Source organism: Cyanistes caeruleus, chromosome 1, assembly GCF_971803275.1.
Source record: "Cyanistes caeruleus chromosome 1, bCyaCae1.hap1.1, whole genome shotgun sequence".
NCBI lineage: Eukaryota > Metazoa > Chordata > Aves > Passeriformes > Paridae > Cyanistes > Cyanistes caeruleus.
The window spans coordinates 95,968,191-95,992,041 of record NC_141701.1 but is presented as its reverse complement, the minus strand read 5'-3'; the positions used below and the strand labels follow the sequence as shown (position 1 = coordinate 95,992,041).

Here is a 23,851-nt window from a genome sequence, read left to right as displayed (position 1 = left end):
GTACAATTCATTTTCAAGTTGTAATATTTGTAGACAACTAAAAAGAAATTTTTGAAGTAGGGTTTTCTTTTTTTTTAATTATCTCTAACAAAACCTATTTTTAATCAATACTGGTTTTTCCTTATCAAAGGAAATATTTTAATACCTTAGATCTAGAATTTTTTGCAGTATTTCCAGATTAAATTAACAATTCAAGATAGATTTACAATCTTTTGAAAATACAGCACTGTAAAATCAAAAATTTTAAACTACCTATTTAAAATACCGCTAAATTTCAGGATTTATGCAGTCATTTCAACACTATTTCAAATGAATCACTAAATTTCCATTAACTTTGATAGTGTAAAATCAAGTCTCTGAAAACAGTGATAATATTTTTGCAGCTAGTATTACTGTTCCAGTCAAGCACAAAACTCACTGCACGTGCACAGTCCACGTGTCATCCAGAGAAATCAAGAATTGACCTATAATAATGGTGATAATTCTCTGCTGATTTTTTTCCATGTATTTTTGGATAAAATCCAAGGACTCATAAAATAATTTAGAAAATTAAAATATGATCAGCCTTATCATTCCCATAGTTTCCGTGAAAACATAGATACGAATCTACAAACATTTCTAAGCTCCTCCTATCAGGGTTAGTGGCAGGTGTGAGGTCTCCCATGTGCATTTTTACTAGTGGTTCAAATATGCAGTGACACTACCTTTTCAGTCTGTTTTCCAGTTCTGACTTTTTATTTTCACTTATAAAGTTGAAGTTATCACGCTTCATCAAGCCATGGGTGCTTCTAATTGGAGCTCCAAGACTTGAATCTCTGTAGCTGGTGGAAACCCTTGCCATTGACCAAAGTGAGAGCAAAACACTGCAAGCTTCTTTGTGCTTTTTTACTTTTCAGAGATGCAAATAACAGTATCTCCAAGGCTGCACACAACCAGATTTTTTTAATAGCACAACAAAGAGACTTCTTAAGAGAAGGCATAATAAATTACAGAGAAGAATATTCTGCCCAAAGGGAACTCTCTCTACTAAACATCTTCCAGTAGCTGATGACTGGCAAGCATGAAATTCTTGTATCTTACCTTATCTACCTGTTCATGTTCTCCTTAGCATTATAATGGAATTATAATTCAAAGCAATTCAAAAACTGCTTAGTTCTACCCTTTTTGCAATTTTTTCAGTGGTGTCCTCTGCAGATACATGTTATTATATAATAAAAAAAAAAATTAAAAAAAAAGGAAAAAAAAAAAATTTCCTATAGCATACTTGGGAAAAAAATCTGCTTTATCTTGCCTGTATAATAGTTCAAAGTATAGTCAAATACCAGTTTGTGACCTAAATTGTATCAGCTGTAGGTGGTCAGTAATGTAGTTCAAAAAACTAATATTAATAACTCTGGAAAGCCCTGATCCATTGCTATTATGTTGGTCTACCTAAGACATGTCCAAACCCTCTAAAATATAATTCAGAGCATGCATTTTCAAAAAAGGATCATTTTGCTTTCCCGTGCCAAAAAGGCATGGATCCCTGGGCACTCTCTTCCTCCATAGCCCCACACTTCAGTTGCAGGGTCACAGCTCAGATTAACCAGCTGCATCTTCCATACCAAGAAAGAAGCAGCAGAGCTGTAGAAATATGTATGGCTTATACATATAAACCCCTGCAAGAGATTGCAGCATTCATGGTGTAGGAACTCTGTGTAGATGCTGGAACAAAGACAATTGTATATTTTCTATTATTTTTCCCCTGTTTGTGTTTTTTTCAATCTATAAACTACTTTAAAAGACTAATGTAGATTAGATTAGATTAGATTAGATTAGATTAGATTAGATTAGATTAGATTAGATTAGATTAGATTAGGATTGTTTCCCATTAAGATGTGTAAGTAGGAGCCCTGATCATCTAAAAAGAAGATGAGCAGTCACTGTTTTATAATTACTTCTCACTCTTGGTTTATCAAGAGCCTCATATAATCACTGATCTTAACTGGTTTCCTGTGGTGTGTGCTGTGGACCTCTCATGATACTGAGGGCAGTATATGTCAGTCCCAGTTTGCACATCACCCAGTCCAGTCTAACAGTGAATTTTTCTTATAAAATGGACAGCACAAAAACCTTAGCAAACTTCCCCATTGCAATGGTTTAGACAATTGCTTAACAATAAATAATGACTGTTAGTGTTTCCCTTTTTAATCATGTGGGGGGGTTTCTATAAGTAGTTCTCTTCAATACTACAGTTGTCTTCTGTTTATTGGAAAAATTTATTTATACATCTACCACTTTAATTTCAAATTTCTCCAGAAGTTTTGCTGGTAAATCTAATCTCTACTTACTTCACTCTTTACTAAGAGAAGGGTTTTGATATGATTTCCTGTTTAATGAAGTTTTACTTGTTTATAATTCTCTTACATTTTATTATGGCTCCCTTTTCTTCTCAGCAGTCATGCCCACCTACTACTTCCCCAATAAACCTCCTACACATGCTATACTTGATTTCTCTATCCTTGTAATTTTTATTATTTTCACAGATGCAGCAGTTTTGCATCCTTCAGTGCATTGGCCTCAGTTGCACTGGATTTCTTTGTCTTTCATGACTTCATTTCCCGAGTTTCTTACTTTAGCTGACAGCACTTCTTGCCTGTATAGCCACAGGCACACCTTTCAACAAATTGCAGCTGTTTATGTAGCCTGTGTAGAATAACTGGGAATTCTTATCAAGGACCATAAGCACTAGAAGGGCTATTTGGCTATTTATCCAGACCTTCATAATCACACCACCATAGTTAATTATTTTCATTTCGGAGGATTATTGCTCCAGCTAAGTCTATGTGAAGGTACACCACTAGCCCTCGTCACAATTAGAGACTTCATTCTGATTTCTGGCCTGAACTTGTTCATAGCTGTTTAATGTCCATTTTCCTTTATGGGAGTGATATTGATTTTCTTAAATGGCTGGTTTGCCCTAATATTAATTCTTTCATTTCCTAGTATATAAGTAGAGAAAAATATACTGTCTTTTTGTTGCTTGTCTCTGGTTTATTAAAGTAAACTACTTCTTTTCAGTCTTCAGCTCTATTTCACTCAGAGTTCACCTTTGTGGATTCAGAGGCATCAGAAATATAGACTGCATTCTGCATGAGTCATAGTAGAAGTGGGTCCAACAGCATTAATAATTTCCTATCACAGTCTATAGTTCAGCTACATGCTGGATTCTTCATCACACTGGTGACTCACAGTCACCCTGTATTCACTTTCTTCAGATGCACCTCTCTTCCCCTTCCCATTCTCATGTCAATTCCTGTGAGTGAAACTGCCCTTGCTATTACTGTATTACATCCCTTCTCCTAGTACTCAGGATTATATGTTTTTCCTTGTACAATAGCCAAATCTACATGAATGCTGATAATGCCTGCAGAAATGTGTCATCAGAAACCTTCAGTAGGAAGGCCCACCCCTGTGCAGTGGTAAATAACAAAAAAGAGTAAAACCAAAGCCCTACATAATACCAGTCCAAAAACTAAACTCTAGTTTCCTGTGACTGAAAAATAATCCTCTTATAGTTTCATACTTTTATCTCATCTCTTCTTTATCCACACAGAAACTATTTTACCCTGTCTTATTTGCAGATTAATTTAGGCTTAAATCAAAGGAAAAAAAAATCTTCCATTGTGTTCTAAGAGTGGTTCGGTTGAAGCAAGGATTCAAGGCATTAGGGAACTGCATTTCTAGTCTGTCCAGGAAGTGTTTGGGCAGACTCATCAGAACTGAAGCTGATCATTATTATCTATATTTGCCTTTCTAATCTTTATCAACAAAGTGTGTTCAGTTCTTTCCTGCTCGCTGGACTGACAGCATATTTTATAGTCCTTTGGATTCTGTTCTGTGGACCTTGCTACGACAAAACAAGTGTTGAGAATCAATGTTGCCATTTTGAATTGTTTATATACAACAGGCAAAAATCTCTTAAGAAAACTGATTTTAAGAATTTGTTCTATCAATAATCCTTAGACAAACATGAAATTATTTTATTAATCAGTACATTATGTTTTTTTCCCAATCTAGGAAAAAAATTAGAGATTTATTGAAAAAAACTTGGAGTTATTTTATATCTGAAGAAACTCAGAAATGTAATATACATATATTTTTCAAGAGGTAGTAAAAGCCTCTTTTGGTATTGCATCTTGATACTGCCTTAAAATATACTACATGAGCATGCCTATTAATATTATTTATACTTAATCTTGGACATATTTTTCCTAATCAAAGCACAAAAGTCCTTCATATGGAAGGACTGGTTTGAGTTTGGTTTAATCCAGCTCCAGAAAGCTTTCTTTATTTGTCACACAAGTAATGGTCACCATTTACAAAGCATACAGCATTGTAATGAGGTCATTAAGGAGGAGATTTGAGGTAGCTGTTCTCTGTAGGTGAACAATTAACAAAATATGTTAGCAATTAAAAATGTAACCAACATACAGGTCAAGGTTCCTGGCTGATAGGTCATAACATAATAAGATAGCCTCAAGTCAAATTCAAAGAAGTGTGTGAGTAAGCAACTATTACCTCTATAAGCACTTAGAACATAATGAAGTTTAAACAGTCAGGCACAGTTTATCATAATTATGCCAAATAGTTCTTTTTTGAAGGAGCAGTCCCACTGCAGTGCAAGTGTGGTAGCATTGGCCCTTATGGAACTGAACGGCACTGAAAGAAAAATGGGAACAGTCAAAAATAATATTTCAAAATGAGAGCAAAGTACACATTAGAAACACCTTGAAGTATAGTAGAGGATATAAAACAGGACAGTAAAAGAATCATAAAACTGCTTCACTTGTTATGAAAAGGTATTAAAATTAAGTTGCAATATATTGCAACTGCTCCAGCTTTAAAATTGTCTTCAAAGATTCACTGAAAGTTATTGATGGATAGTGAAAGCATTTTTTTATTTTTAAAATACCAAAGTATTTTCCAGTAACATGGATTAAATAAAGAAATGCCAAGAATTGAGTTTCAAAGTATGAATTTTAGATTTTTTTTTTCCTTTTAACCTCCATTTTAATATGATAAATTAATTGAAACAAAGACATCCTATGGGAATGTTTCGGCATCTGCTCATACAGATAAAAAACTGCATGGAAATGGCTTACTTGTAATATATAGAAGCAGTTGTTCTGTTGTGTGATAAATTGTGTAAGGAATTACCAAAGCCTAAAAAAAAAAACCAGAACTAGTTCTCCCTCGTGGAGGTCTACTGTACATGAAGAAAAAGAAGATGAGGAAGAAATAATTTAATGAATACAAATAGTAACCTGAAACTTTGAAAACATCCTTATATGGTAGTTCCCCCTGTACTGCTTCCAGCAAGTAAGGATTGTTGCTGCTAGGAAAGGCATGAGGGACATAATTAAACCCTAAGGGCTAGGGCAAATAGCTGTGAAGGGTGCTCCAAGTCATGGGGTAGGAAAGCACTTTTTTTCAGGCACTGGCAGACTGACTTGATTCCTGCCCCTGACATTCCACCCCGGTAAGACTTCAATTAATGCAAGTGGAATACCATGGAATTATAATGGAAGAATTCCTGATTACAGCAGTAAATTAAATAAGCATTTAGGGTGTTCAAATTCATTAGCAATGCCCACAGACAAATAAATAAGCCCAAACAAACACAGATATGTCAAGTAGCTCTTGCTTAAAACTGAAAATATATTCAATTTGATAGAATTAACAAATTATGTCAGGCTAGTTTCCATTGAAAGTAAATGCACCCCCTCAAAAGCTTCCAAGTTTTGCCAGTCATATGTTGGAGGAGACAGTCCCCAGCTTGATAAGAGAAGAGTTTCATGGTGGACTACAGCTCTTACGCATAATTTCAGAAACTTAAATATATTGTTTATATGTGCTAGAAATTTGGTCATCTCAGATTTTCTGGGTGAGATTTTTGAGCAAAAAGTTAGAAATACTTTTAAGAGAAACACTCCATATTGACATAAAGTGTCCAGAATAACAACAGATGAAGTCTGTTCCCAAGCCCAACACAATTCAGCAGTATGTGCTCAGCCTGGAAATCCACTTGTATCCCAGGCTGCATCCAAATCAGCGTGGGCAGCAGGGCAAGGGAGGGCATTCTGCCCCTTCACTGCTCTGGTGAGACTCCACCTGGAGTTTTGTATCCAGCTCTGAGGTCCCCAGCAAAGCAAAGTCATGGACCTGTTGGAACTGGTCCAGCAGAGGCAACTAAGTTGATCATAGGGCTGGAGAACCTCTGCTATGAGGACAGAATGTGAGAGTTGGAATTGTTCAGCCTGGAGAAGAGAAGGCTCCAGGGAGACCTTATAGCACCATCCAGTACCTAAAGAGGGACTGCAAGAAGGCTGGAGAGGAACTTTTCCCATGGACACATGGTAAAAAGACAAGGGGAAAATGAGGCTGAGGAGGGTAGGTACTAGAAGGAAATTCTTTGTTGTAAGGGTGGTGAGGCACTGGAACAAGTTTCCAGAGAGGCTGTGGACTTCTGATCCCTAGAGGTGTTCAAGACCAGGTTGGATGGGGCTGTGGGTAACCTGGTCTAGGGGAAGATGTGCTTGCCCATGCAGGAGAATTGGGAGAAGATGATCTTTAAGGCTCCTTCAAAACCATTCCATGATTCCATGATTCTCTAATTTTATAGAGCTGTGGAAGCATCTCAGTGAGTGGTTTGTGATCCCAGAGCTTTGTCAGAAAATGGAGAAGCAAGTAAAAACTTCTGTCTTTAAGAATGCTGTAGACATAACTTGTCATTTACCTGTTTCTCCATATACTATTATGGAGAATACATTATGGAATTTACTTAATGACACCATAGCTCTTTTAACATTAGTAGTTCTAGTTAGAAAGAATGTGGTAAAGAACTGAGCAAGGTGATATGTGGGAAAGAAAGAGGCAACAGTTCTCATGTTACAATAGTTACAGAGTATTCTATCTGTTAAGAAAATAGCATTTTCACCAATCAAGCCTGTAAGTTTCTGGGTTAGGCAGCAGAAAACAGAAGATGTGACATGCTTTGTCTGACATGCACTCATTTCTGACCATAATAAAGTAAATTTGCTCAGAAATCCAGATATGTGGTTTATTTTTTCTTAGTCTTAAGAGCAAGGTGCATTTTAGTTTATATCACTCTAATTTTTTCCTGCAAATGGCTCTGAGATACTGCTATCATTCAATGTGCTTTAGCATGACTTTTGATTTTTGTCCCTACAGCTTCTCCAGTTAAGTAACACATTAACTCTCATACCTTCATTATCTCATTTGAGAGGTGATGTACACGATGGTAGCAGCAGGAAGAATTGTAGTTTAATTAGTGTCCTTATACTGCAAAATGTAGCACATGAAAATAGCTGTGATGTTTTGAAATGCCTTCAGCAGCAAGGTGATAAGACTGCTGTTTTTTCCAGTTTGCATTTGTGTTTTGTAATGCGTGCACAGGCAAAATGAGAAAGGATAATGTGTGAAAAGAAGTTCACAAAGAGTTTAACATTATTTTCCACAATGGAGAAATAAAAAGGAAGGGAACAAAACAACTGGTTAAAGCTGTATTTGAAGCCCAGCTCACAACTCAGACATTTTGGGTACTTAAGATGACTATTTATTTCAAGAAAAAAGAAAGGTAGAAACCAGACACAAATCCCTTCCTAAGTAAAAAACATCCCAGAATGCCACATACATAGCCTAAGCATGGTTCCATTGTAAGATATAAAGTATATAGTCGTATCAACGTAGGATTCTTTTCTTTGTTCAAGAATGTGTATTATATAGTCAAATCCCTTCCAACATGGGAAAAATATTTTGCATATATTCTTAAAAATATCTGTGCAAAAATTAAACTTTGGGAGCAATAAGAATTCAGTATTAATCAAATATTACTAAACTATCCACAGTAGTGCCTCTTTTTTACTTTTATTAACACATATAGCTGGTAGTAGAAGGTGAATTAAAGTTCAGTTGAATCCTAAAGTAGTTAGGGTTTGAAGAAACCTTTGAAGATCATCTACTCCAATACCCCTGCAATGAGCAGGGTTGTCTTCAACTAGACCAGGTTGCTGAAAGATCCATCCAACCTGGCTTTGAGTATTTCCAGAGAGTGTGCATTTATTGCCTCTCTGGGCAACCTGCTCCAGTGTTTCACCACTTCCATCACAAAAAAATTTCTTCCTTCTCTATAGCCTGAATCTTTTACTTCACAACCATTAGCCCTATGCTAAAAAGTCCATCCTGTCTTTGTTACAGGCATCCTTTAAGTACTGAAAGACAACAATGTGGACTCCCCAGAGCCTTCTCCAACAGAACAACCTGAATGCTCTCAGCTTGTCTTAGGAGAGGTGCTCCAACCCACTGGTCATCTTGGTGGCCTCCTCTGGACCTGTTCCAACAGAGGGGCAGAGGGAGAATCACCCCACTTTGACCTGCTGGCCCTGTTGCTTTTGATGCAGCCCAGGAGGAAACAATAAAATAAAACAAGGAGCAATACCAATGCCAGAGCAGTACAAGAAAAAAGGTGACTGATTCACACATTATTGTCCACCCCTCACAGAAAACCCTTGGAAATACAATACCCTGCCTGATCCCCCTCTGCCTCACAACCCAACCCAGAGTGGGAATCCTCCCACCCTCCCCAGAAAATTCCTTGAGGGGTACAGAAGCACATCCTAGGTTCTGTGTTTTAGGCACTACAGCAGAAACCCTACCATTGCCAGTAGTACTTCTTAGCCTCCCTGTAATAGGAAAGCATTTATCACATGAGGGAATATCAACAAGATTCTACTGACTTTCAACACACTGGGGTCCTCCAAAATGCAACAGACAACACGTGCTACACCAGGCAGCAAAAGGAAAATATAAGCATTATCCTTTACATTTGCATAGGTCTTTCCTGACACAAGCACTTCAGTAGCCACACACAAGCTGAATTTCCACTTGCAGTGGCAGGTTTATCTTGGAATGCTTTTAATCTTTACTCATAAATCACAATAAACAGAAGGAAACTTCATACTTCCTCCTGCTGTTTTTACATCCTCATACTTTCAAACACCAAACAGCACTATTCAAGTGAACATGCCTTAGAAATTATGGTTTTTAGTAAGGTCAGCTGTCCTGTATTCCTTAAGAAAGGCTGAAGAATTAAGATGCTTTATTAAGTGCTCAAAAGTAATAATTTTGGTTTAAAAAAAAAAATTTGCTTTTCCCTTAATTACTGTTTTCTTCAGTACAAGTATTCAAGACATGAAAACAAGATGTTCTTCTGTTTACTGAAAGGCTAGGGAACATAAGGTTCAAATAAGATTAATGTATTATGTACTAAGGAATTGCTTCTCTCCCTAAGCCCATGGTAAATGTGACAGTCTTTTTTTTTTTAAGTTCATGTAAATTGTAATAACCTCACCCTCAGATCAGAGAATGCCTGAAAATTGAATTAACTTGAACAGGGGACAGGGAAGGTGAATTACAAAATTTTATTTTTCACTGACTTCAGTGCTGTATTTATCATAGTGAAAAAAAAAAAAATAAGTTTCTGAACTTGCTATGTACTTTATTTCTAACTAAAATTTTGGAGGAGTGTTGACTTTTTTCCTAAATTTTGTTAAGGAGAAAATAACAAAACCAGCCTTCCTTTTCCGGACACTTCTACTGCATAAGCAATGTAAGTTTTCACTGGTACATGTTTCAGTCTCTGTTACAGATGCTACACAACCACTTAGATATCTGGTCAGAGTGAACTACTATCTTTTATTCTTGCCTTCAATCATAAGACTTCGCTCCATGCAGCAATTGGCAAGTCCAACTTCCAATAGCCCAGAAGATTTACAGAATCTCTGGGAGCAGGTAGAAGGGTGGCTCCCTCATTTGAAGGGATACTTAGCATGACCCTGAGCTGAAAATATTGATGTTGCCTATTTCTCTTGCCTAAGAAATGCTGCCTGTATGGCAGATACACTGTTCTTCACAGGATAACATGGAGTGCTACTGGATGAGTCCTCCTGAGGACAGATTGCCCAACAGCCAATACAATCTTCTTGAAGCTCTATAGAGCAAAGTGCCACAAATCTTACATTGCTAACTTGTGATATTATGATTAACAGACATCTTGATAGAATCTGTCAGGCAGTAGTTTATGACAAAATCTTTTTAATGATTAGAAGATATTTTAACAGGAAACCTTTAATGGCAGTCAAATGCTTATCTTTACAATAACAAAGCAACAGAAATTGAGAAATTAATACATTTATGTGTTTGCTAGGCTTTGAATGTAAATATGGAGATTCTTTCTGCTCTTCTTCTTGTTCTTTCACAATCTAATTCCAGTGTTTTTATGCTTCTGTAACAGCACCCTCATCTGTGACTTCCATCCTGCCCTTCTTCTCATACCTTTTATTGTTGTTGATACTTTTTTCATTGTTAATCAGGGCACTGCTCTGTTCAAAAGTGCTCCTTTTTTTAGATGTAGACTATCTTTCTCAGCTCATTACACCAGAAAGATTGTGTGTGCAACTTCAATTAGTTTTTTGCCTATAAAAAGTTATTTGTGATCGCTTTTCTGCATGGCTTCTATGGTAGCAAGTGAAACAAGGGAGAAACACGAGAACAAATACAGCATTTAAGCAGTAGTTCTACTTAGAGAAAAAAAAATACACCATTCTCCACTAATGATCATTTCACAGCAGTTGATCTGAGCAAGTAACTGAGTTCAAAATAACTTTAGCTACAATTCAATAATGTTTCTTGACAAAATACCAGTTCAATAATTGAAATAACCTCCTATCCAGAGTTAGTTTTCAGTCTTTTGTGAAATTAAGGTAGCCAAATGAGTATCATATTGGGAAGGAATAGAAAACCATCATGGCAGTAAATTCAGGGTTCTTTTTTTAACAGGGCAAAGCCAGTCTTCTTGAGAAAAGCCCATTAAAAATGGACAAACTGCGACAAGGTTGCAAATTGCCAGTGTTGCAAGTGGAAGAGGCAGAATTAATAGCTGCTTGGTACAGAGGAGAACCACAGAGGTGTGCTTTTCTGGTGTACAGCTTGGGCACAGGAGAGGGATTTGTAGGAAATAGGGTCCACTACGAGCACCATCTCCGAGTTTACACATGTTCCTGCTGACTCATTTGCTTCTGCTTGAGCTTGGTACTACCAGTTAACAGATCTTACTGCATGTTCCTATCAAGTGATACTATTCATTAGAATATCAGTTCATCCTGGAGAAAGCTTTGGCTAAAATAAGAGATGAAACTCCCACTGTATCAGGTAAGAGAAGGCAGAAAGGTAAGTGACATATGAATGAAAGATATTCATGACAGAAAATTGAAGTCACTCTGACAAGAGAGCACCTGGCTTAGAGAAAAACTTTATGCCGGTACCTGGTCATTCCTTTATTTAATTCATCATGGCACAACCATTTTGGCCACTATATGGCCACTTTGTATTGTTCTCTCCTCCGTAGTGTTCAATTTTGTACCAGCTAACCAAAGTGTACCAATTGCATACGGAAATGTTGCTTTCTTTGACCAGGTAAAATGTAGATAAAGGTCCGTTCATGTATGACCACTGCTAATCCAGGGCTCTGCAGATATAATTGATAAAAGCAACTAACTCTGTAAAAAGACACATGAAGGACAAGAAATTTCTCAGGAGTCGTCACGACATGAAAGTGCTTGACTAACCTGATAACAGTGAAGTGATGCACTTGGAAGATGAGGGGAGAGCAGTGTCTGACGAGTTTGTAATGAGCCATCAATAAGGCTTTTGACACTGCCTCCCAGAACAGCCTCAGGCTGTTGCTGTAGGGGACATTGGCAGACAATTGGGTGGATTGAAAGCCGGATGAATGGGCAGACCTTGAGGGCGGTGATCAGTGGTGCAAAGTATAGCTGGGGGCTGGTAACTAGAGGTGAACCCCGGGGGTCAGTGCTGAGTCCAGTCCTGTTTAACATCTTCATTAATCATCTGAATGATGGGGCAGAGAGAACCCTCAACAATTTGGCACAAATTTGGGAGGAGTGACTGATAGGCCAGAGGGCAGAGCTGCTATCTAGAGGGACCTTGGTTGGAGAAATGAGCTGACAGAACCTTGTAAAGTTTGGCAAAGAGAAGTGCAGAGTCCTGAAGCTGATGAGGAATAACCCTCCACACCAGCATATGCAGGGGCCACACAGCTGGAGAGCAGCTTGGCAGAGGCATGAGGGTGGCCAAACACTGGCACAGGTTGCCCAGAAGTGTTGTGGAGTCTCCATCCTTGAAAATAACCAAAAGTTGCCTGGACATGATCATGGGCAATGAGCTGTAGGTCACCCTGGGTGAGCTGGAGCACAGGACCAGATGTTGCACCTTCCAACCTCAACGAGACTGTGATACTGTTATTTAATGATTATGTGAACGCTACAGGACACCCAGTATCCAACAGTTTTCCCCAGTTCACTACTGCCCCGAATTCATTCCCAGAATGAAATATAGGATATAATAGCTTAGGGCTAGAAATATTTCAGCAGAAAATCTGGGTATTTAATTCAAACCAGGTCTTAGAGCACTTTAAACTCTAGACTGCATAGACAGAAGAGAAAGCATTCACAGACTGCTTCAGTCATTCTGGAAAGAATATTTTGATCACTTAAACCACAAAGTAGAATTTATTAACTGAATTTCCTAAGCATATGTCCAAGCTGCCAAAGTCTGAAAATCTACATGTAGATATTCACCTGTTTTGGTATTTCACTGGAGTAGAATTGCAATAATCTCCATACTAGACCTATATTAATTTTATGTATGACCACATAACAACTCTACCTCCAGTACAACTGTTAGAGTATCAATACTAACATTAACATAACATAATATTAACATAAAGCCATCTTATACTAACTGGTATAACCTAGTCCCTGGAATATTATTATATTACCAAACCAATGTAATAATATTAATTTTAATAAAGGAGCTAGCATGTCTCTCCATCAGTTTACAATCTGTTTGCACCTGGGAGATTTTAAGTGTGAAGTCTCACTGTCTAAAGACTTTTACTGGTTTCTTAATATTTAATATTTTCCTCAAAGCTCAACTTATGAAACGGAATGAATGGCTGAATCCATAAAGCTTCTAGTTTAAAGATTTCTTCCCCATTTTTAAAAAATTGCTATTGAAGCAGAAAGGATCATAACCAACATGTTTTTGAAAATCAGTCTACTATCTACACTGAAATTTTCTTTCCTGGTGTGTGACTACTGCTATTTTAACATTTGGCTTTGACAAAAAGCAAGCCATTTTTTTCTTTCATTAGATAAAACAGAACTTCTCTCCTAGACACATTTTAGTGACTCCAGAGTTACTGCTTCTATTATCAGTTAATGGAAGGAGAAAACTCTCTAGATCCAACTACTTAAAACCCCTGTTATTGTGCAGGCCTTTCAGAATACCTTCCTTCCAGTTTTCTTCTTCCATGGATGAACATTAAATATTCGTGCCTTAATTAAAAGTGTTTCCACTTGGTGTCTTGCATTCCATCTTGGTCAGCTCTTCCTTGTCAGCCCGTAGTTTCAGTATTTATGACTTTACAGTGCTTTACATAGCAGCCAATTGGTATCAAGTCACTCCTTCCACAGGGGTAAACATTCTGCAAATTGCTTTACAAAAGGAAACAAAATATTGCAACACAACCAATCCACCATGTTCTGTGGTTTACCAAGGCTTTTTTAATGGTCTCCAGTTTTAAATGGTTGCCACTTGTCAACAAACAAAGTAACAATTAAAGACTCTAGTTCTTCAGGCCATTAGTTTAACTGCACTGCTGCAGAGAGAAGAGAAAAATCAAAGACATTTTCCTGAAAAAATACTCAGATAAGAAATATTCCTCTATAACTTTGGATTCAACATTTCATCTTGGGATAGAGAAAGACATATGAAAGATACAGAAGAACTAAGTAATGCACTACCCCTCTAATTCAGAGCAGTTAAAACTCTGGTAAATAGTGGGGGAAGAACTCTTTTAGCTGGAGTCCAAGTATTTCTTAAAGCAAACTTGCAGTAAAAGTACTGATTTTTGACAGGCTTCTGGTTGTAGGTGTCAAACAAAGTAATAACTCAGGATTTCCAGTACCAGCTTCCCTGCCTCAACACATCTCTAACACAGCAAAGGTCCACAATAAACCTGAGAGCCTTTCACTTGAAGAACCTCTATGCACCTGGAAGGATTTGCTGCTTGCTCTTGTTTCTTGTGAGGCTGTGGTCTGCTGCATTACCACATGTTTACAGTCACTTCGAGGGTTTAGATCATTCTTAGTAATAAGTGGCTTGAGCTCTGAAGACAGTAAATCAATGTTTCCAACAATCCTAAGACTACAGTATTAAAAGGATTCCATTGTTCTACAGAGAACGCTGAGCACTTTGCACACAGGTGCCTGGAAGTAATTGATGGCAGAGATCCTTCCTTAGGTATGCATGCCTGAACTGTATTCAATTCAGGGCCATTCTCAAAATGCCATTGTTTTCTTACGTAATTCACACAAGTTGCCATTGTACATTTGCTATTCGCCAGGGGATGTAATCTGAATCTTGTCAAATTATACTATCCTGATATCTTCTTCCCTGCTCTAAATAATTAAGACTTGAGACTTGCAAGACTTGGAGGGGGAGGGGGAAGAAGATAGCTGTGTGTTACAGGGAGACAGGATGTACAGGAAACGGATGAGTAAGGCACAAGAGTAACATGGAAATAAAATGTGGGAATAGGCAGTCACTTTCAGATTATAAATTTAATAGAAATATGGCTCACACAGTTGTTCCTACCATTGGAAATGCAAAGCTAGTAGTCTGTTTTGGAAATATTATAAAAACTTATAAAACATTGGATACAAAAGGTAATTCTTTAAAAGACAGAGATTTTACAGTAATTAACATTCCTAGCTTGAAGGTATTCTAAGCAGCACTTTGCAAAAAGGAAATACAGCATCTTACAGAAATGAAGACACTGTAAGTATGTAACAGTTGCCAGCAGAATTTTATAGTTTATATGCATATCTGGGGAGGAAATGCATGTGCTTCTGTTATAAGTGTGCTAACCAGTTTCAGCTTCTACTGACTTCGGTATAAAGGTAAAAGAAGCATTTTCTCCTTCTTATCTTTGTCAAGATACGGGGGAAGATAGCCAAGTCCAGACTTCTTAAGTCACAATGTAAAGACTTTTTCCATATTATCACTTGCTAATGAAAGTAGCTTTTAACAAGATCTACAGTCATGAGGAGGCTAGTAGCTTAAATTTTGCAGGATCTGGTGATATGGTCACCTTTGAATCTTTGACTCCATTTTCAGTTAAATACGCCCAGTAAAGTCCTGCGAATCATCCTTCAACATTTCTTCCAACCATGTCATTTACTGAAGAATTGCCAACAGAAGAGCTAGTCTCACATTTTTTATTTTATTAAAACAATACCCTAAATCACTTTCTCTATGTAACTGACACTTTCCAGTAGCTAGAGTGCCAGGAGGAGAAACTTTGGAGTCAAATGGGCTTTTGTTTTGACAGTTTGCTTTGGAGGGAGGGTTATTGATTTCTTCAAAGAAAATATTGCCGCAGGAGTCTAAATTAGATGGGCGGTTAGACCTGCATTTCACAGTTCCTTCCCTAGCCCATCCCTAACATGCTTAAAATTCTCTGCAGCAATTGTTTGTGTTAACAAAATAGTCTAAAGAGCTCCTTTCTCAGGGTAGTTTGAGACAATGTGAAGGAGCTCAGGCGTGCAGAAACCAGAGCGTTTGTGGGGACCCATATCTCTAAGCTTAGAGATGTGTTGTGCTCTGCAGCTCCTGTCCTCCTGGAGTCTAAAGAGCTGATGGACTCAACAAGTCCATCTGACACTTCACCAGCCTTCTTCTAAGCGTTTGTTTATTGAATCATTTCTTCCCCCTCCTCCAGAGCATTCCTGAAGACAGATTTACCAGCTGCCCTGGATTCAGATTTCACTCCCACTTTTTAATTTCTTATATAAAAGCCTTTAGAATTTGTGTGCAAGTACACAGAAATTAAAAAAAAATAAACTAAAAAAAGCTTTTGTGACATTCTCAGCATAACCTATACCAACAAAAACAGTTGGCAAGAGGTTTGACTCGGATAATGAAAAGGCTGTGTACCCTTCCTCATTCCTGTTCATAGTTACTCACTCTCCCACCATTTCTTCCAGTTGCTTATCTGCACACCCTGAGAAAATCCAGGGGGCCAGACAGGCAGAAAGGCTGCTTTTCTTTGTAGGGCTTTTTTTTTTTTTTTTTTCTACTTTGGGACACATACCTATTCTTCTGTAAAAAAGTTGAAAAAAGGATTTTAACTGCAAGAAGGAATTTCACAATTTCCCCAACATGGCCTCCAATAAACATAAATACAATCTCTCTTTCCTAGAACTTTGAACAAGTATAGCATCATGTACTAGGCATCCCCCAAGTAGAAAGCATACTTTTTTCTTTTTTTTTTTTCAGTGACATGGCATGAGAAATACCCTCAAGAAAAAACTGTGCACAATGTTCAGTGCTAAAAAATTTATTTTCTTAGCCATTTTTAGCTTCTGAGCTCATTACTCCTTTCTTTCTTCTACTTGTTTCCAAAGTTTTCTGAATTTCCACCTGTTTCTACCTCTTTCTGTAGAGACTTTCTTGCCAAAATATTGTGTCTTCTATGCATCTATTTATTCAAAGTTTATTTTCAAGATGTTATCTGTGACAGACATGTGAAGAAGAAGAACACATGGCCAAGTGAACTTAGAAAGAACGTGAGAGTCTGGTCAGCATACAAGCGTCTTTCATCTAAAACCAGAACTATATTGTGTAAGAATGTTGTTTAAAAATGGTACATCCTTTACCTGCAGGGCTACAGCAAGGAAATGTCTGTACTGTCTGTAGCTATAAATACACACGTGTATGCATTTAGAGGTTATTCTTTTTCAGTGGTACTGCTTATTTCATCTGGAGCACTGAGATACCAGGAAGTGGACACGTGAAGTCCACTAGGAGGGCTCTCAGTTGTACCTCGTGTACCTTCTTCATGTAGATAAGAGGATTTTCTGGCTTAGATTTACAAATGAAACTAGTTTATTGGCCCTATCCCACAAAGATACTCCTCTGCAGTGATAAGACAGCCTATCAAAAGAGGAAATAAAGATCGCTAGCCAAAGTAGAACACTGTGAACCTTAAGAATGTTCCACTTGAAGTGGAAGAATGAAGAGTGGGAATATTTCAAATGAAGAGGGTCAGATCAATTAGATTATGTAAAACAGTAGACCAAGATGCATCAGAAGTTTAATGGAAGGCACAAATTTTTTATTTTCTACAATGCATGAAAGCCAATAGTATGAAGGCTGTTTTCCACAGTCTCATTTGTAGCAGTATTTAGAGTTAACCAATAACTAGACTAAACTAAAACTAAAAGAGCAGTTCCCTTCTCCAAAAGTCCAAAACACATCTTCTTGTATTTGGGATATTTATGAGATTTAACATACGATAGTTTACGTTGCAGGATACTTTGTGCACACCATGAACATCAAGCCCCACAAAATCTGCAAAAATCTCCTAATACAACAATGTTTCCCCCAGTCATATAACATCATTAACTGAAACTTGTTTTTCACAAAAAAAAACAAACTTCCACACAATTGAAACAAAACAAATCTAAAAAAACCCAAAACAACAACAACCCAAATGAACACAAAACCACTAACACTATTCTAATTCAAAAGAAAGCAAAGTATTCTCATACACCTTTATCCCCAGGTATCAGCTGCAATTCCTAGAACACTTTCTGCTGACCCAGTTGTCTATCATCCATCAGTAAAATAACTCTCCCAATCCCTGTAGCCATGGAGAAGTGAACTCGCATGTGTAAGAGCAGCTCCTCCCCTGCTGAAAAACTCACAGCAAAACCAGCACTTTCACTCCACTAAAATTGACCTGCTTCAGGTAGTAAGGAAACCCAAGGACAGATGTTCTATATTTTCTTTCTTGGTTCTTTTCTGTCTACTTTTTGAATATGCAAACCTTCTCTGATCCAGCATAGGACTTTTGCAATTCAAAATCTTCTCATAGATTTCTGACCTACTTTCCAGAACCCTTGACACACCAAGGCAGACAGAAGGCTGAAAAGCTATTTTTCTCAGTTCCCTTTCTCACAGACTTACATGAACACCTTCATGATTTCTTCATTAAGAAGCTGTTGAACAGTGAGTGTATGTTCTTGCTTTTCTGCATGTTATTTGTGACTGGTGGGGAGAGCAGACACACTCATGTGCTCTCAGGGTAAGACAGCAGTTATCCATTGCATCTTCAGAAACCATGTCCAGAGTAGTATAGAATCAAAAATACATTACATGTGAAGGTAGAAAAGAACAAAGATTGAGAGCTTTGGGGAAGAAAAATGATGGGGCTGATGACAGGTAGGATCTACTAATAAGTGACATGCTCTGTGCAGCTATGAATGAAGTACAAAGAATTTAAAAACAGAATCAGCATCACTCAGCTCTTGACACTAAGTGCTTTATCAAGAGTTTATATCAAGGACTTCATGGTAAAATGCCTCATATTAATCTCAACTAATCTGAATCCAGGCCATTGCAATTTTAATATAGTACAATCTAACTGTCCTGTTCTTGGGTTCAGTGGCTTTGAACAAAAACTGATATGGCTGGGCACCACTAATATTACACTGTACAACTGTGCCACATGTACAGAACAGCAAAGCCTAAATAGCACAAGGCCTTACTAACTATACTTACTTAGAAGAGTGTCTCAAAAAGAAGGTTCAAACAAGCAGCCTGTTCATTACTTTATTCAGCAGAATTTTATAGGTACTCAGTGTTGTCAGTTGTTTCCTGTATATGGTTTTCCCAGCTTTCTAATTGCTATAACTCATCAATAAAAGTCAATTAAAACATAATTGTCTTTTATGTAATCTAGGCAATGCAGCAACTGTCTACAGACAAACTATTGGCATAGTGTAGTCAAACAGGTTCAGATAAAGGTGTTTAGTTATATAGCTGTGGTTAATCAAGTAAAAGCCATGATGGCTATTCCAAGAGCCATTTCCTATTCCTGGAAAATGATGTCCAATATCACCCCAACTTTTAACATACTACTCCTTTTTAAAGTGCTTTTTTTCTGGGTTTGGAGGCAGCATTTTCCATCCAGGCCTTACCATGCTTGTCCTATGTACTAGACAGAATATACCTAAGTATACCTTTTTGCATCTTTCATTCTCTGTAGCATGAAAAATCCATGGAATGTGATTCTGGTATACTAAATTAGTGTTAACAGTGCAAGTTCAGGAAAGTCTTCAGTAGGATTTTCAGCTAACCTTCTGATATGAGACTGATTATGGAAAAGATTTATTTTAAATGAAACTGTCATTTACAGTGTCAGCCAAACTGGATGTCTGGTTTTAGATCCAAAGGCAAAAAGGTCTGAAAGTAATAGCATCAATCAAGTAAAATACATTCCAATTAAACGGTGACTTTTATTGATACAAGATCGCTTTTGGAAAAGTCACAAAGTTCAGAACACAAGAGTTGGAGCATTCATATAAATTCATTTAAACAACACCGAAGTTAGGCTAACTCCTGGCTTTTCACTTTTTCCAATTTCTTGAAGAAAATTCTGGGTGCTCTAAAGCTTATCTTTATTTCAGTTACATCAGATGGTCTGATAATACATGTCAGATTTCTCTCTAAACTATGTTCTTTCACTAATTCAGCAATGCACTTCAAAGCAGAGAACGCTAAATTCATATGTGCGATTTGCAGTGCTTATATTTGATGTTAGCAGCTGATAGAGCTAACAATCAGGAGAAAAGCATATCATAAACCCGAATAGATATTGTGTAAGCAATAAGGCCAGATTTCTGTTTCACTTTCGCAAAAAAGTTTTTTCCTGGGAGCAAGAGGAATGCAAGGTCTCAAGGAATTGCAAGAGTTTACAAGGAGTCAGATGCAGAAGCCACAGTCGTGGGCGGTGAAAATGAACTAGGTAACCCCTCGAGGCTGGTGAAAATCACCCTGCAAAGCGCCGTGTAGGGCAGTATTATGAAATCAGGACAGAGTACAATAAACCCCCTGAAAACGGGTCAGCGGACCTATGATAAGCTTTCTTCACTTAGTGAAGACACCCTGTTGGGTGGGAGAAGGGCAAGGGGGAAGGGAAAGGGAGAGGACACGTATTAATGTGTAACTCCAGACTCACCGATTTTGGCCAAGCTGGCCACAAGTATCCAGAGTGCAATGATATACGGCTCCTTGACGTGATCCCATTTGAAAGAGACGATGGCAAAGCTTTGGTTGCTATATTTAGGGCTTTCCGAGCTTCTCTGTCCCAGCGCCGCTGGGAGAGCCATCAGCCCCAGGAGGAGCGCCACTCCAGATACCTGCCTCATCTTCAAGCCACACAACAAAATCCTGCTTCCCCTTCCCGGAGAGATCCCGCCTCTTCGGAGGTCCTTGGGGGCGAGGTCCTTGTCCCTCGGCAGGGACGCGCCCGACGGCTGCGGCCGGCGGGGTCCCCTCCTGTCCCGGAGCGGGAGCCGCCTTGCCGGGGCGGCAAAGGCCGGGTCAGGGGCTCCGTGCACAAGCAGATGCTTCGAGCTGGGGTCCCGCTGCTCTCCCGCACCTGCCTTTATCAGGCTGTTGCCGATCGGGCGGAGGCGGAGCTTCCCGCCGCTCCCGCAGAGGCTGCCGTGCGGGGACGGCGATGCCCTGAGTGACAGAGCGCCCGGGGGTCGGCGACAGCCCCGCTCTGCCCCTCTCGGCCCCTCTCGGCCCCTCTCGGCCCCGCTCGGCCCCGCTCGGCCCCTCTCGGCCCCGCTCTGCCCCTCTCGGCCCCTCTCGGCCCCGCTCTGCCCCGCTCTGCCCCTCTCGGCCCCTCTCGGCCCCGCTCTGCCCCTCTCGGCCCCTCTCGGCCCCTCTCGGCCCCTCTCAGCCCCGCTCTGCCCCGCTCGGCCCCGGGGCGCTCCCGCGGACATGTCCTAGGGGAGCCCGGTGTCCGCGCCCGCCCGGGAGCCGGCTGCGAGGGACATCCACAGGTCCCCGTTCTGGCGCTGTGGATGCTCTTGGGTCAGCCTCTCTCCCTCAGCCCCGCTCTCCCTGAGGGCTGTCACAGAGGAACGGCGCTCTTTTCCTCTCCTCAGCCTCCAGCCCGCTTCTGCGCTCGGTCTAGCTCACCGAGGGCACAGCAGCATGTTTCGCAGACCAGCTTTTCCCTCTGTCCACCAGAGAGCACCTCTTCCCACGGTGCCGGGGGAAAGGAGCCAGCAGGCAACATTCCGCTCTCCACTTATGTCTGCCTTGTTAAGATGTGCTATATAAAAAACGCTATCTGGCGCTTTTTATTTTTTAGTGCTTACACCGTGAGACCTTCTAGGAGGTCCTACTCTCCGCTAAAGCCTGTTTTCCTGCCGATAACATTTGGCTGCTATCCTGGATGGTCCGTGTTATGATGGGTCCATGGTGCTGCGAGCAGACGGACCCAGAATAATCATCACCCTTCAGGAAAAGGGCAAAAGCGTCCTGTTCCCGATGGGCAGGGCGGAGGGAGCCCTTCCACACACCTCAGCAGCAGCAGCAGCACCTCTCCGCTCTCAGGTGCTCCAAAACAATCTGTGCTCAGTTCGCTCCTTCTGTGACTTTCTGTGGAAAAGCACCACCTTTTTGTTTTCCTAACCTGACAGCTGTTTTTTTTAGGAGGTAAAAAAAGAACAGGATAAAGCTCTCCTTTAAAGTTATTGCAAGACAGAGAAATTATTTTGATTATTTCAATCACTAAGGAGAAAAGCTACATGCTATTTCATCGTCATCTATCCTGCACAGACACTCTATGAATCAATTAGCTAGTTAATTAAATCTATAAATTTCCATGGAATGTTATTGTCATTATTACCCCAAAGCAAGTGCAGGTCCCAAATTGGACCAACTGTCTTCAAACAATGAAACATCTTGGAGGCTTTATTTCCTTCTTCATTATTTAAGAGAAAGCAAATTATGTGGGAATTTTTTTAAGTAGGAGCAGATCTGAAGACAGAATTGGCAACTCTTTTTAGGAAGCATGACAGACAGCAAACTATCCCCTTCACATTCAGCAAATATTGTAGACAAAGAAAAATTCTTCAGTGTCTAACAGCAAATTCTATCTACATTATTTTTATCTTTTTCAGACCGTGACTTGGGCACCCAAACGTTGTTTAGAACTTGCTCCTAAATTCTGTAACTGTTGCACAAATGGCTGTAGCCAATGCCTGAGTAACAATTTTGTGGATTGCCAGTTGAGAGAGAAAACTGTAGTTGGGAGTAGGTAGCTGCTGATCACCTGTGTAACCTGTTGCTGAACCTGTGGAGAGCAGGAGCTCCTAGTCATAAACATGAGTTCTGTTTGCTACTATTAGGAGACCCACCAACTTCATTAGGGACAAGCACTGTTTTTACCTTAACAACCTATTCCAAGTATCCTCATACCACAATTTAACATTCCAGCTGTAGCTAGTAGAAGGGCACCACAACTGCCAGTATCCCGTCTTATATTCATGATTTTTCCCAAATCTAGTGGGAATGGGTTAGAAAAAGTGCTGAAGCTAGCCATGTAGTCCAGATGGTTACTATTAAATGTGTCATAGATCAAGAATACCTGCAGCAGAGCTAGAAAAATGAGAAAGCCTTCTCCAGTGGATCTTTTCTAGAGATAAGCAAAGGCTTGGAGGAGCAGCAGTTGAGATCGTGCCTCTGATCGCCCGCAGGCAATGTTCTACCCATGACAACAGTAACCAAAGTTACATGCCAACTCTGAGCTTGCTGGTGGAGGAATCCAGTACTAGGGAAGAAAAGTTGTCAGTACCATCTTCTAAAAACAAGGCTTACAACACTTTTAAAATGCCAACACTGTATTTCTTTTAACAACAGCAAGTTGATAGTACAAAGTGTATTTGTGACTGCTTATGGATTTTTTTTTTAAGTTGGCAGGGTATCAAATGACTGTAGATATCAGGGAATTGTGAAATTCATTAATATTTCAGCAGGACACAGAGAGGACAGAGGAAGGGACTGACAATCATGAATCTCCTATAGATACATCAATACATGCTAAACCAAGAGTCCACTGAATACACATGAGCTCATGTACAAAATATGTACTTACATAAGAATACATTTGCATATTTGTATTTATTATCAGAGTCCATTTTCTTGTATATTCTTCATGGAAACCCTTACATGGTTGCCTATAACCTGACTCTGTATCAGTAACAAAAAACATTGGTTGAGTATTATGCTTACAATAAAGATATCGTATCACACAACAGCTGATATTTCCTGACTTCCAGAATGATTGCACAAGGAAAATTTCTACTTACTGGAAAAATAATGGTGTTCTGTCCTGAGAGTTGTTTTGTTTTGTTTTTTTCTTTAGCAATTGACTGAACTCCAGCATTGTAATTTCTGGAAATATCATGTACATAATGGCTTAAAGGAAATAATTATGAGTATCTTAGTATAAGTGCTATACAATTATCTTATATACCCTTCACATGACCTGTGTCCTGTAAAGATTACTTCTTGGCCATTTTTTCAAAGCTGAGGTAAAAGACAATTTCAGTTAAAAAAAAAAAAAAAATCCCTAAAATTGTATCAGTTTTCTCCAAAAAGCACATGCAGTATTTCAGTTATGCTAATTTAGATGTAGAGGCTACAGTTAACTTTTAATATTAGCATTTGCCACAAATCTGTTTAAGGTGATATGAAATTAAGAAACATGTCCCTGTCAAACTGAGAACTCTCATGAAAGGAAAGACAAATTAATAAATAGCAAATAATTGGCAAGTGAAGC

The 23,851-nt window shown here is 39.0% G+C and overlaps 1 protein-coding gene across 3 annotated transcripts in view; it reads right to left on the bottom strand.

The window, feature by feature from the left end:
* Positions 1-23,632, bottom strand: part of SLC9A3 (solute carrier family 9 member A3) — a 59,049-nt gene extending 35,417 nt beyond the window's left edge. For all 3 annotated transcript variants that reach the window (XM_086843553.1, XM_086843546.1, XM_086843563.1), the window contains exons 1-2: positions 21,202-23,632; positions 20,228-20,736 (exon numbers count right to left, since the gene is read on the bottom strand). In XM_086843553.1, coding sequence (XP_086699679.1) covers positions 20,228-20,736; positions 21,202-21,218 — 526 coding nt within the window. In that variant the 5' untranslated portion in view covers positions 21,219-23,632. The remainder of the gene's footprint in view (positions 1-20,227; positions 20,737-21,201) is intronic.
* Positions 23,633-23,851: the final 219 nt, after the last annotated feature.